This window comes from Colossoma macropomum, unplaced genomic scaffold (genome assembly GCF_904425465.1).
Source record: "Colossoma macropomum unplaced genomic scaffold, Colossoma_macropomum, whole genome shotgun sequence".
Classification (NCBI taxonomy): domain Eukaryota; kingdom Metazoa; phylum Chordata; class Actinopteri; order Characiformes; family Serrasalmidae; genus Colossoma; species Colossoma macropomum.
Window position 1 is genome coordinate 14038208 of NW_023494808.1, and position 14825 is coordinate 14053032.

The following is a 14825-nucleotide window of genomic DNA, read 5'->3' on the forward strand; positions in this document are numbered from 1 at the left end:
ATTTCCATGCCAGCATGTAGTTTATTTGTTGCATTTCTTGATATGTTGACATCAAGTAAAGAACACGAGGTGAGTGGCAGCTTCAACTATCAAGTGGGGAAAAAAAAACTACCCAAAAATTTAATGAAACTTTATGTTACAGTTAAATATGGTGAACAGTTATAGTATATACACTAGGGCTAGTTACAGCCAGTTACAGGGGTGCATATGGCGTATAAGATATAAATGCAACAATCATTGTTTCATTATCCACAATGACCCTTTTCCATCCACCCCAACAGAATTTTTCAGTTGCTCATCGCTGGGACATTAAACACATGGTGTTTTTGTGTGTGTGCCTGATTAATTTTAATTACACACAAGAATAACACAAACAGTTGGAATTCGATTTTGAGTGCAAGTGACACATTTCTCTTATGTTCTCTTATGTATGCCGAATAACGTGCCCTTTTTACAGCAAACTCAAACAAATTCTGGGTGATGAGCCCAGCTGTCAACCATTGGAACTTAAACATAATCGCTCCTGCGATGCTGGCGAAGACAAACTGAAAGCTCTGGGAACAACTGGCGTTCCTTGGCGGTCATTACCTCTGGACGAGCCACGTGAAGCAAGTGTTCTTTTGCGCATGCAGGTCGGTTTAGTAGCTGATCTGTTGAGACTAATGTTGCATACAGATCACATTTAAAAGATACTGTGATCTGCCAAACAGAAAAAAATAGAATTGGAATTTGAGAAAATCAGATTTGGGCCACTTTTACCTGCTGTGTGATTGTTGCCTGAGATCACATTGAAAAATGAACCATCTTGCGGCATCTGACAGCGTGGCAAACAGCCATGTAACGTTAACATTTCCTGACCTTTTTCACTTTCCGTGGTTCCAGTGTTTCTCAGCGTTGAAGCAAAAAGGTCTTTACTTTGACACCAAATTTTGATACCTTTTTCGCTTTCTGTTGTTTCAGTGTTGCATGAATGCGTGTCCATCATGATTAATCAGAGGGACTGAATTCGAGAGGGAACTGAATCGGATGCAAAACTGGACCTGGCAACAGCAAACCTGCCTCAGAAGGAGGTACCGCCTCATGCCGGCCGGAACAGCTGGATGTCTCAACCAACACTCGACTTTTGCTGTCAGACGTTAGAATTTATCATCTAAATTGGTGTCAGCAGAGCACCAGTTAGTCAGAACCAAGCCTGTACTGTGGTTGCACTGTAAAATCTGTAGCCTGCTTGCTAAGCTAACATTAAATTAGCCACACAACATGTTTCATCTTCCCAGTTATTCTTTTCGGTGGGCACTGGCGGTAAACCACCAAACTGCAGGGATACGTTGCTTTTTCACCACAGTAAGAAAAATCCATACTATCACAGCCCTAATATGCACATCTGAAAACATGCAACACAACAGAGACAGTGTCATTTAAATATAATTCTGGACACTGTGAGAGGACTTGCTTTGGGTTTTATAAAAGGTGCTCCACAGACTGTCACGATAATCCCATGACAAAGAAAGGCCAAGGCCACACTCAGCAGTACCTTTCGGGATATTTTTAGACATGGAAACCTCACACTCTCCGAATTCTGCTGGGTTTTAACTTCATCTAGAGGGCACTCATGATAGACTCCAAAAAGAAAGGGGCTTGTGGAATTTTTGTACGCAAGTGCTATTTGTGATTTTCACTTGGCAGTTCTCTTTTTTTCCCCCTTTTCTCACCACACAACGCAGGAACCATTTCAACACTTATGTTTTTAAATCTAGCGTTATGATTTTGTGTCAGCTGGCTTATTATAGTGACATCAGTGTGAAATGCTTTACGGCAGCTGTCATGTTACATTATTCAAAGCAGCAGTTACGAAATGAAACAACAGATATACCTATTTCTGTTGGCTTCTCTCCGTGCGCACACATCCTTGTGCTTTCCAAATGGTTTCAAGTAAACAACTTTGGGATTGCAGCACTAAACTCTTAAACTTATGGTAGGTGGTATAGTGGTGCATACATCAAACAAACTAATAGCTCAATAATTAATAAGTCAAAGTCAATAATCGGTCTTAACCTTTGGTGTCAGCTCCTTCTATTCTCTGGAGGTTTGAACAAGCAAAGCCGTTTTGTCATAAATGGTCATAACTGAAACACTTAACTTGCAAAATAATGAAGACGCAACAGACTTTGGAGCCTTTGAAATGTAATACTTGTACAACATCTAGGGTTTAACATACCCTGCACTGTAACTTTATAATGACAGTTTCTGATTTAAAGTCAACATGGAAAGGAAAATATATTTTTTGTCTGTTCACTCAGAAAAAAACTACCCTTCAGGGCATAAACACTGTCACGGAGGTGGGACCCTCGAGTGCAAGTCTTGAGTACCTTTAGTTAGAGAACATAAACATACCATATTACACTGTAGTAACATTTTCTTGTTGCACTGACTTCATACATGACTTGGGGATATTTATTTTCTTTTTCTACTTTCAAAACGTGCATTATAAAAAGGGTGCAAATATTCATCTCCTGGGAAAAAATTGTCATGCACCTTTAAAACTTACGATACACACCTGGATCTGAAGGACCGTGCCGTCTTTTTGACGGTACAATTACACTGTTTAAAACGTGGGGGATTCAAATTTACGTGGACAGTAACTTTTTATTCTGTGCACCATGACGTATTTCCAAGGTAGTGAGCCGAGTGAACTCAAAGATGAAGCAATAACGTTAATTATCCTATAACTATGTCAAAGTCTGGGATATATTACATGGTAAGCTAACATTCAGTACTCATAGTGGACATGTTGGATGTAGGAGAAACGGACAGGTGTGGAGTCCTGAGCAACAATGACAAGGGGCAAATCATTAAGGCCAGACAACTGAGCTGAAGCATCTCGGAAACAGAATGGCTTGTGGGGAGCTCCCAATCAGCAGTGGTGAGTACCGATACCAACATCAGTCTGAGGAGGGACAAACCACGAACTGGCAACAGAATGTTGGGTGCCCAAGGCTCACTGATGCACAACAGTAACAAACACTATCCCATTTGGCCCAAACCAACAGAAAGGCTACTGTGGCAGTAGTCACAGAAGTTCTTAATGATGGTTATGGAAGGAATGTGTCACAACACACAATGCATTCCACTGCACCCTGCAGCAGACCAGTGGGTGCGCCCATGCTAACCCCTGTCTACCACTGGTAGTGACTACAATAGGCATGTGTGAGTCAGAACCAAACCTTGGAGCAATGGAAGATGGTCGCCTGGTCCAATGAGTCCTGTTTTCTTTAAATTCCATGGAAGGTCAGGAATGTGTGCACTGTTTACCTGGGGAAGGGATGGCACCAGGATGCACTGAGGGAAGAAGACAACCTGGTGGAGGGAGTGTGATGCTCTGGGCAGTGTTCTGCTGGAAAACCCTGGGTCTGGGCATTCAACTCAATGACAATGCCACCTACCTAAACATTGTTGCGGACAAAGTACAACCCTTCGTGGTAATAGTATTTCCGATGGCAGTGGCCCTTATTCAGCAAGAAAATGCGCCCCGCATCCTTGTCTGGGAATCATTTGAGGAACATGAAGAAAAGTTCAAGGTGTTGCCCTGGCTTACAACAAGTCTGATCTGCGGTCGCTCCACTTCACAACTTGAGAGACAAAGAATCTGCTGCTAAGGTCTGGTGCCTGATGCTATATATATGAATGTATAATTACATATTTATCGATTAGTGCAATCCTAGCGCAATTTCTTCAAAACCAAGGATCAGCAAGTCAGCACTAAAAACTATTTTACTAGCCCTTTATAATTAATAATATCCCTTAAAGAAAGTAAAACAAAAGGCTGAACAACTTCATCTATTAGGGAAATAAGACACCAGATGTGAAGAGGATATTCCATCTAATGATGGTAATTTCTATACGGCATCTGAAGTTAATAAGCACTGCAGGGTCGTTATTCAGCATCTCGTTCTCCCACAGGCGAAAAGAGATGCAAAAGAGCTTTAATAACCACTTAAAGATAAATCAGACACCACTGAAGTGTTATGAATGGAATGCAAAAAAACACTAGCATTTGTGTACACGATTTCATTTGTGCTAAATTAGTATTTATGGGAAGGAAAAAATCACAATGTTTAAAAGAAGCACCTCACAAAGAAGTGAATGGATAAAGTAATACTAAAATATTACATTTTTCCATTTGTACAGCACTTTTCTAAAAGCCAAGGTTGTTTTACAACGGATCAAAGAAACTCTGGGGACAAAAAGTTTGTGCTATGAGAGGAAGGCGAGAAGTGTTGAATAAAGAGGACAGATGAAATGAAAGTGCAGTTGCAGAGAGATTGGGGTTAAGGTTAGGAATGACCTGCTACCCATCTGGAGTGTGGGACTGCAAACGGTCCACTGTCAGACAACCTGACAGTACGAGGGAATGAAAGAGCTCGCTAATAGGGCTGGCTATCAAAACTCGTACTTTATTTTAAGGCTACCTACATAGAGGCTTCATAATGCATGCATACACACTGAGTAATGTGTTAAAAAGCAGTCAGTATTTATGAACACTGTACATCAGTACTGCAAGACGATATGAAGATGTTTTATTGGCCAATTAAGTTCCATTATGTGGGAATGATGCTCCATTGGTGTTGGTGGAATGATTGTCCATCATGTTAGTTTAACGATCTTTGTGTCAAAATAATGTCATTTACTTCAGAAAATACTTTGCGAATTATGACATAAGCTTCTTATGAGCACTCAAGATTTTGAAATGTGTTATTCAGTGTGCCATTAAATCCATATGTATGTATTCAAAATGTTTGTTTATGTTATAAATGTAAAATTATAAATAAAATATTAAAAAAAAAATCCATATGTAGGAAGCCTTCAAATAAAGAGTTCTACGAAATTCAATACTATTAAGGTACCAACCCAATTATTCCAATAACCAGTGCCGGCTGTACATAATAAGCGACATAAGCAGCGGCTTACGGCCCCCTGTACCATTATGGTGTGTAAGATGTTTAAATGAGGGGGAAATATAACTATTTATTCTTATTTATTCTACTTAATCATATCTCAAAAAAGAACACACATATCTGGAGCTGAAAAAAAAAGAGACAATGAAGAAAAAAAGCTTAAAGAGCAGCGCTAACAATCTTTTTTGTCAATCCAGGTGTAGATACTCAGGCTGTGACTAATCCTTGTGCATGGGTGCATGAAAGCGTGATGTTGCTATGACAAACAGCCAATCACATGAAACATGAGTAGGAGTCACAGAAGAAGGAAAAAGAAATCATACAACCTAAATATGTAAAAAAGTAAAGCGTTTATAACTCTGTCGCCACCAAGGTTAGATCAAACAAAACTTGAAGTTAGCAAGAAACACTGTGTCGTGATACAGACCCCTGGACCAAGAATGCTGAGGAGGATAGCTGTCATTTTAACTGCAACTTATTAGAACCTGAAAGACCATCTAAACATCATCAACAATAAGTCACAATACACAATTAGCCAGTTATAAAGGTATGTAACATACAGCTTGTGGCAATCATTGTTATTATTTTGCCCATAAAAGCCTGCATAGGACTCCCTAAAGGCTAGAGCCAGTCCTGTCAATACCAATACCAACCTTCCATACCTAAGCAGTGATACGGAGCCAACAGACACGCTTATTCCAAAATCTAGACCTGTGATTGGCTGATAACCATTTTCTAACATCAGCAGTCGACTGAACAAGTGCAAATACAAACACTAGTCTCTGAAGACTGCACAGCCTTCAAAATTCAAGACTTCCTGGATACGATGCAGTTAATTTTTCTTCAATCGAAGGAAAAAAATAAATAAATAAATAAATGTAAAATAAACAAAAACAGTACTTTTTGCTCAGCTAGATTTTTTCCACTCTAGATAAGGTGACATTGTAAAGTGAAGTGTTGGGTAGTTGATACCAAACATGATTAATTTACTAAACGTTAAAAGTTCAATTCTGTGAAATCTGTAGGAGTAGAGCGTAAAATAAACTTGAGGGTTCAACAGTGCTTCCTATGTGGTACAGCTGCGCTCTGTACTGGTGCACTATAGTAACGGTGAACATTAATAATAATAAAAAAAAAATGTCTATCAATATCACCATTTATTCATCATCACTGTAGTTTTTAAAGCAAATTTTTAAGGTAGACACTGACCAAAAACATCTGGTGTCAATATATTGTATCTTGACACTTGTAATGTATCAAGAAGCTGCTGAAAGGGTCCACCAATAGATTACAATATAATATTATTTTGGGGTTATGTTTACGTTCATGTTTAATTTGCCTTGGGGGCAGGGTTGCCTGTGGCTAGTGTTTGGGTTATCATATTTTCAGCAACATGGTAAAATCTATTTCTCTATATATCTATCTATTACATTAGAGATCACTTTTATACCAGTTTACCTCTCACTTCTAATAACAGTCACACATAACGGTCGTTCCATACCAACTCCCCAAGCCCTCCTGGTTCACGTCATGGACGTTCTTGAAAAAAAAAAAATTAAATGTGAAAACTTCTATTACATTCATGGGAACTTGCAAAATCCTATAGCTCTACCCTAACTACGTCTTAAAGTTATTTTTGCAATTCTTTGTATGTCACTCTAAGCCTCACTGATTGCTAAATTTTCGCTGGATTGAGTTGAAAGTTGAACACAAGAAACCCTAAGCATAAATTGCAACATGTATTCATGTGAGTTGTTGCTGAATATTTCACAGTAATCAAATTATAAAAATAAATGTATTTTACCTGAATGAAGAATCTTTAATGTTCAAAAATTAATATTACCACTAGTTTTCACCTGCAACAAGATTTTGCTTCTGTGTAATATTAATTTAGTCTATCACATCTAGGAGTTATTTGATCCTGCATAAAAAACTGAGAGCCACAGATCTTACTAAATATAGCTTTAGAGCTGAAAACCCTCTTTATGATATTTTGACTGTATATTTTTCCAAAAAGGATTATTTGAAATTGTTTGAAACTTTTTATGAGATGTTAATATTAAGTGCACATACATAAAAAATGTAAAAATGTACAGTTTTTGTACCATGTTGATTTCAAGGTTTTCTATCTATGTGTGATACATATACAGGTGTTTCATTGGGTTCAGGAAATCTGAAAGTTACAGCTTGTAATGGTTGATTTGTTGCGTACTAGATGTAATCTGACTCCATGCGTGGGGAATTTCAGTTATACACAGGAATGGATGTTAAATTACTTGTGCCATTGGTAGGGGACTTCCCACAGCGGCCAGACCTCTCACTGTCAGATGTAAGTACTCAGACCTAAATATAACAGGGTGCACTATGATCATTACAGTGACACTTAACAATACTAACAACAACAACCATGCCTTTGTGAGCATTTCACAGAGGTTGTCAAGTGAGCACCTTCCTTCGTCAATGTGGAATTCGGCCCATGACACCTCCAGAAGGCTCAACATTGGTGTCTGGTGTCCCAGACCCACCCGACCCCACCCCATACTCACGACGGGTTACACGTCAATATCAGAGACAACAGATACGCCTCAAGCATTACTGAGAGACTTTCCCTAACAAGCATGTCTGAATGCCAGTCCATCTGGTCCTTTAGTTCTACTTAGGCCTATTCACTAGTGACTCTAACGTATGCCTCCTACAGATTTAGGTGGCTTTAAATAGGGCCTCTTCAGCTATACCCATGTCCTGTGGATAGATGCTCTAGATATGCCTATATATACAAAATTCAGAACATCTTGTCAAAGCATACCAACTTCCACAACAGGCCTCTTCACAAACTACAGGTTAATTCGTGTGTCCCCAAGTAGTCTGTGAACTTTAAGAACACTGAATGACTACGATTAATTAAAAAGAGAGCATAATTAGGTGTGTTTAATCAGATTTAGTGCAGTGCATTTTGTGAAACGTTGAACAGAAGCCACTGTTTTTGATGTGAGTTTTTTAATGTGGTGCATTGCGTAAATATCATGATGCGTATCGTGAAAATGTCTCAGTATCGTACTATGATGTTTTGCCATAATGCCCACCCCTAAGCTCACAACGCAAACAATTACCAACAAACAATGTGCTTGGATACTTCACACAACTGGACTGGACTGTGTTTCCATGGCGAGGAGGCACCTGGATATGAGAGCTAATGAAGGTAATAAAAGGTACGTTGTTCATTGAATCGTTTGTCCCTGAAAAATGTCAAAACATCAGCATGCCAGTCATTATACCTGGCCTGGAAAATCAGGTAATCATTAATGTTGAACCCTGAAGTTTATTTTAAGCTGCTCGTTTTGGTGCAGCACAACTGTACCTACACATTCCACCAACTCTTCCCAATCTAAAGCCGCTGAAGAGAATGATTGGATGTTTCCACATGACTGCTAAAAAACATCAACATCTCACACACCACACAGTGGAGTCCCTCTCTCGCCTCCACATAAGCGACCACTGCAAAAAATGCAGGGTGTCAAAAACAGCCACCGGTTTCTGTCAAGATGACCCTGAGGTTCTCAAAAGCCAAGGTGCTGAAAAACTCACGAAAACATGAAATATGAAAAGTAACTGGCTCTGCCTTGAGGGGTGTGATTAGGTGTAAACAAGAAAAGTTTTTTGTACCACAGCACCCTCTAGTGGTTACGAATTACACAAGAAAACAAATGTCTGCAGACACCTAAATCGTTTCCTCAGAAATCAAGGGTATTAGTAAGGAGTCTATCCTCCTCTGTGGCAGTAAGAGCCTCTACTCTTTTGGCAAGGCTTTATACTCAATGGTGGAACACTGCTGTGAGGATTTAACTGTATTCAGCCACAAGATGATCCCAAACGTCACTCCAACTCTTCACAAAAATATTAGGTGGAGCTCCAGAGAATGTTTCACTACTTCACAGCCCAATGCGGGTGGGCTTTTTACCCTTTGAGCTGATGCTTAGCACTGGGCACGGTAATAATAACAAGATAAACCTGTGAATTATCGTTTACATTTCAATAATCAATTACATAATCAACTTAAGGGAACTTGTAAATCATAAATTTTATGCATCCCTTCTTTCTATGACATTAGGCATCCCTTTGCCCTCTGACCTGGACTTGCCTTGCATAGGTTTTTCTGCTTCAACAGACCTAAATCCACTAAAATCGATTCACGAGACTGAAGTGGTTGTGTTAGCACTGGGCTGGTCCGAATAATATGAATATTCTAGCATCCGTTAGTTATCCTGGTATTTGTTCCCTTATTTAGTATTTATAAGCTTCACCTTTTGTTAACCCTTGAACTCAACAAGAATTCTAACAATTCTGTGGATCAGAAGCTCATTTAATCACAGTTTTAAACACTTGAATACACATTAACTGGTTTGGCTATAGTTTTGACTGTTGATCAACATTCAGATGAAGAAGCTGAGTGCGTCCTCAGCCCCTCGTTTACCCAGCGTGGAGCTGAGAATTGGACACATACACATCAGGCAAGGTCATCTATTTATGTGATTCCTAAATTATGGAGAACGGCTGTAAAACTATATGAATTTAACACAAGAATAACTTGCCAAGTTGTTGATCTTGATCGAGATTTATGTTCGCCTATCAAAGTTATTTCACTCGCAATGGAATTTAACTTGGACCACTAAGTTAGCAACAGAGTACGAACTTGGCTTCATCCAGAAAACCTGACTATGAAAACACATCGCTAAAAAAGATTTTAAAATACTTATGTCTGACTCTTCTGCCTAAATACTAATGACTTCTTGTATAACTATGTTTTATCACCACCAGCATGAAAAGTGATATATAAATAAAACATTTTTCTTCTTATTGTTATTATTATTATTTATCTGATGTAACATCTCATGGCATCTTTGGAACGTCTGTAAAAACTATTTGTTACAAATCGAAAACTTTTTTTAATTAAAAATCTCAAATGCACAAATAAACTATGATTAATGAACTAATTATGGTTAAGTATGAATTAATTAGGGATGCACTGATGCCGATACTTGTATCGGGTATCGGTCCGATACTGTGCTCTATTTAACTCGAACTCATATTCATAAAAATTCACAATACTAACATTCCCATACCAGCTGATACCGGGTGACGTAAGCCAAACATGAACATATGCTGTGAAGGAGGTTCTGCTCACACTGAGAATTGTTAACTGACTGCATGGAGGTCAGGCACAAAGTTGCTGGTCATAAACATTATCTACTGTGTACTGACCAGAAGAACTAAGCACTAGCACCTTTGAGGAAACTGATCCCTGCAAGCTTGGCAGAGAACAGTCAAGAACTGTATAGGAGTTGGTGCATCACAGACAACGAAAAAATGTATAATTAAGCATGAAGGAACCATCCACATTTCAGTGCCAGTATCTAGTACATGACCAACAAGTGAGCAGCAAGTTCTTTGCTAACTTGAACATTCCACCAGCTCAAACAGACTGGCTGGAGGATACAAGACAAAACGTACATATTAAAACTAAAAACCAAGAATATTCTTTGGAACAGCAGTGTCAGTTCTACCGAAACATCTCACCTCACATAATTACTGCAGCTTACCTGATGTTCAGTCCAGTGGTCTGGCCAATGTTTCCCCAAGCTTGCAGCTCCTGCTCTAATTTCTGTTGAAAGTAAAAAAAAAAAATGGTTGAAGGAAGAGATTAAACAAAGTGTTCAGTCAAAGATGCTATTGATACTAATGATTAATGATCATATCATGTGCATTTTATACAAACAACATCATGCTAACAGGTAGATTTCAGCTTCCATTTGTTTCAAATCGTGATTGTTTGTTTCCTCCAGTTATTCCTTTAAAGAAAGGGTTTTAAATGGCCTCTGCTGTGGCCTGGGGCATCTTATAAATACTTAGAGAGATAAAAAGTAGCATAGTTATTAAAACAAATTTCCAAACAGCATAAATTCCACTGACGCTGTAATTGTCTCCCTGGTCTCTGGTGTCATTACAGTCAGAAGTGAAGAAAAACTACAACTACTACATGAGATACCAGCCCAGTCCCCAACACATTACTCACTGTAGCGATACAGCTTTCAGCTCTATAGCTTAAACTATTTTTAGCTGGTTAAATGAACAATATCATTGTTTAAGAAACCAAGACTATAGAGGAAAGTGAATTGCCAGGGAAGCTGAAGTGTTTCCAGTTTCCAAAAGCTCTGTTTTTCAATAAAAACAAATGGGACTTTGTCTTTAGCAGAACTCAACCTACAACGAGCAGCACTGTAATTATCTAATAGTTTCGCTTACGTCTATAAACCCACACATTTTTGGCACCACTGTTATACTCTTCGGTCAGTCGACTGAAAAGAAACAGTGGTTACTTTGCTGTCCTGTCCTGGTCAGCGCAGACATGTTCAAAGCGTTTGAGCAGCAACAGAAGCAGCCTGGCTACCTCTCGCTAAAACCATCTGTAACCACAATTTTTGAAATGATGAAAAAAACTGAAAAATAACAGAGCCAAACAGTTCTGTTGTTGATGAATTTTAGTATTTTATTTTATGTTAACTATCATCTACGTCATCTATGGTCAGCTCAGTTTTGTCCTTCTGAAAGCAAATTTTATCAATAATATCAAAACTTCATAGTTCTTACAATTATTTATGCAACGGTGTTCTGTTGGTTTACGTTACCTCTTTCTCCAACTCTAGTTTTAGCTTCTCCTCCACCACCTTCTCCATTCTCTCCAGCTTCTTCCTCAACCCCTCTGTCTCCTCCTTCAGTAGACTGCAGTTCTCTTTGGTCTCCCTGCATGTGGAAAAACAGAATAATTAAACGTGTGTTATTAAACAAATAACAAAACATTCATAATAGGTTTTAACAAAACAAGACGCCACTATTAGTTTGTTATTAGTTACGTTACTAGTTATTATGAAAACTAGGATAAAATCATAATATTATTTTATTCAAATAATTAATTAATACGATGTTCCTCATATCTTTCAGGGTACCTGAGATACGAATTTTCCTCCTGTAGACGTTTAACTTCTCTCTCCAGCTCTGGCAGCCTGGCCACTTCAGTTTTCATATTCTTCACAATGATGGAATCCTGCTCCTGCAGCACCAAACGCCTCTTCAGCTCCTATAGGCAGAGAGAAACAAAGCATCGCAGCATAAAGCCACAAATTAGGGATCTGTAAGTGTATGCACCATTACATTACACCCTTTCATTCAAACACCTCTTAGATAAATTGCTTACCAATTCCAAGAATTGAATCTGAATTAAATGTAAGCCAAAGTAACAATGTTTCTGTCTCCAATAAAAACCCTTAAAAACAACGGATCCCATTAGTCAATTTATAAATTGAAAATCTTTTTTAACACAAATACTATGATAATGTACCTTGATCTTAAGTTCGCTCTCTGTGCTGGACAGTTGAGATGACTGTAGACTCTGGTACTTCTGATTGACCTCCTGGTACTTTCTATTGGAGTACGATATTTAAAAAATTTAGAAGATGCACACTACAAGAATTAAATTTTCACAATGCACTCAGTTTACAGATGGTGTGTTTGTTTCCTACTTGCGCTGCATCTCTAGCTGTTCCTGCAGGGCCTGATTTTCCAAGTTTTGGGTGGAGAATTTTGACTCCTGAATCTGTAGCTTCTGGTTAAGTGTTCGCACCTCATCTTTGAGTTCACTGATCATCTGAAACAAACATAAAGCAGCAGCATTTACAAAGAGTCTTCACTCAGTCACAGGTGATAAGCACCTTCTCGCTTTTTTCCAGCCTCCCTGTACCTGGTTGGCCTCTCCAAGTTTGTTGTCCTTCTCATTTGCTTGCTTGTGGAGTTCCTCAAGACTCCGCTTTTGAGCTTTGTTGTTTTCCATCTGCTCACTCAGAGACTGGCCTAATTTTTCCTCTTTTTCCTCTAGGCGTCTGATCTTTGTCAGCAAGTCCTGGTTTCGGTCAACTTGCCTCTGTGGGCAAAAGACAGAGCCATTTTACAGGTAGTAATCATTAATACACATTAAAGTAATTTATTTTTAGCTTATTAAGCATATCTTCTCCCTTAACCTGGTCACTTGAGCAATAATAACAGCTAAATGCTAGAATTTTGTATTCAAAAGACACAAAGTGCTCAAGTGGTCAAGTAAAAGGAAAATCTTTGTCTAATAAGTAGAACTACAAATTACTAAGTTACATCTACCAAAAGAAGTATAAATGTACTTGTAAGTATGCACAACATGAGGTTTGGCCAGCACTGCTCTGCCTTAAGCCAAAATTCTCAGCTGTGTTTCACATTGTATTGTATTTCACAGTTTCAAACATAAATTTATTATTTATCCCATTGCCATTACTTCCCCTGCAGTAACTCGGAGGTTAAGTGCTCAACGGCACAGTGGCAACAGCCTCAAACTGCGGTCAAAAGCATGACCTCTTGAGCCATACTTGAGTTCCATAACCTCTGAGGAAGGATGAAGGGAGGAAACTAAACAATGGACATGTCTGGAGCCACTGCACCATTTCAAAAAAGCACTGCTATTAAAATTAAAAACAGCTATACTTCATAAAATACATATCTAACAATTAAACCAATGAACCATCAGTCACCTGCAAGTCCCTAGAGCTGGAGTGAGCCTCTTTCTCCAGCTCTATACGTGCTCTTTTGTGGCTGAGCTCCATCTGCTGTTTCTCCTGAGTGAGCTGCAAGAGGCTGGTATGGGAGCGGATTCGTTCAGCTGCCTCCTCCATCTACAGAGCACCGAGAGAAAACACAACGTATGAGCTAATCAGTGCTGTTTTGATCAAATATCCTACAGACAGAAAGACCTTAACGTTATACGTCATTATCAATAATGTATTACACTGGCAGTGTCTCTTTGGGCTTTAAACATATTGACAGTGTTCTAAATGAACCTTGATCAAGGGCCTTTCTTTGGGGATCTGAATGGGTCCAGAAAAAAAGAATAGCACTAACCAGGTCATCAAACCGAATTTAACAGATTCTAACTGTTCAATGAAGAATGTGCTTATCAGGCTAAGGGCTTCCGAGCGGCATGCCTGTCTACGGTTTTGTCCTATAGTAGCAAGTTCATTAGCTCAAAAGCCCATATCGTACATTTCTCTTGTATTTCCCCCACCGAGATCCACCTATAACATTTGTGTGGCTTAATTCAATCATAATTAATTTTAACACAACTGTTTTCCAACTTTTCTTTATCTCTTAGAATGAAACAGGCAGTTTTTGTGTTACTGTTCTTTTAAGACTGATATATGTAAATGAGCTCTGTTCTGATTAGTTGCCCTGTATGAAACACTCCTTATAACTTCAGCATTAATGGGAGGGGCTAAACGGCCAAGGCTGAATATGCGAGGTGATAATTTCTACATACAGACTCGGGAGTGAACTTTACATTTCCAAACTATACAATTTAACAGCATTGACGTGATCTGTAACCTTGGCAACTCTTACTTCAAAATGGGAGGTAAATTGGATTTTCTGTTATATGGACCCTTTAACTGTACTAAGCTATTTAAAGTGGCTCATGGTGAAATGATGATTTAATTGTTTCCTAAATAAACATACGAAAATCAAAACGATGTGACGTGAAAGATTTACACCTCTAGAATGACGGTGACCAGAAAACAGAGGCAAAGCGAGACGGTCAGTGAGGTTTTCTGTGACTAACCTCTACTCTTTGGGTATAAAGCTTCTGAAGGTCACTTCTTCCATAAGCAGGCTCAGCCTCCTGCAGAGAACGGTCTGGGCGGGAGATTAAACTCTTGAAAGATTTCAGTGTGGAGAAGATGGTGGTGTCGTCCTCAATATCGCTCATTTTGGCAAATCCTTCAGGCTTTTCTGCTGCAGAGAAGA

General features: G+C 38.8%; 1 protein-coding gene across 2 annotated transcripts in view; it reads right to left on the reverse strand.

Annotated features, from left to right (window-relative positions):
- mad1l1 (mitotic arrest deficient 1 like 1) overlaps positions 1–14825 on the reverse strand; it is a 115736-nt gene that overhangs the window by 97519 nt on the left and 3392 nt on the right. Inside the window, exons 2-9 of one of the 2 annotated variants that reach the window (XM_036557708.1) lie at positions 14641–14813; positions 13562–13702; positions 12748–12927; positions 12530–12654; positions 12349–12430; positions 11957–12087; positions 11639–11753; positions 10553–10614 (exon numbers count right to left, since the gene is read on the reverse strand). In XM_036557708.1, coding sequence (XP_036413601.1) covers positions 10553–10614; positions 11639–11753; positions 11957–12087; positions 12349–12430; positions 12530–12654; positions 12748–12927; positions 13562–13702; positions 14641–14787 — 983 coding nt within the window. In that variant the 5' untranslated portion in view covers positions 14788–14813. The remainder of the gene's footprint in view (positions 1–10552; positions 10615–11638; positions 11754–11956; positions 12088–12348; positions 12431–12529; positions 12655–12747; positions 12928–13561; positions 13703–14640; positions 14814–14825) is intronic. The other variant, XM_036557709.1, reaches the window with a different exon arrangement.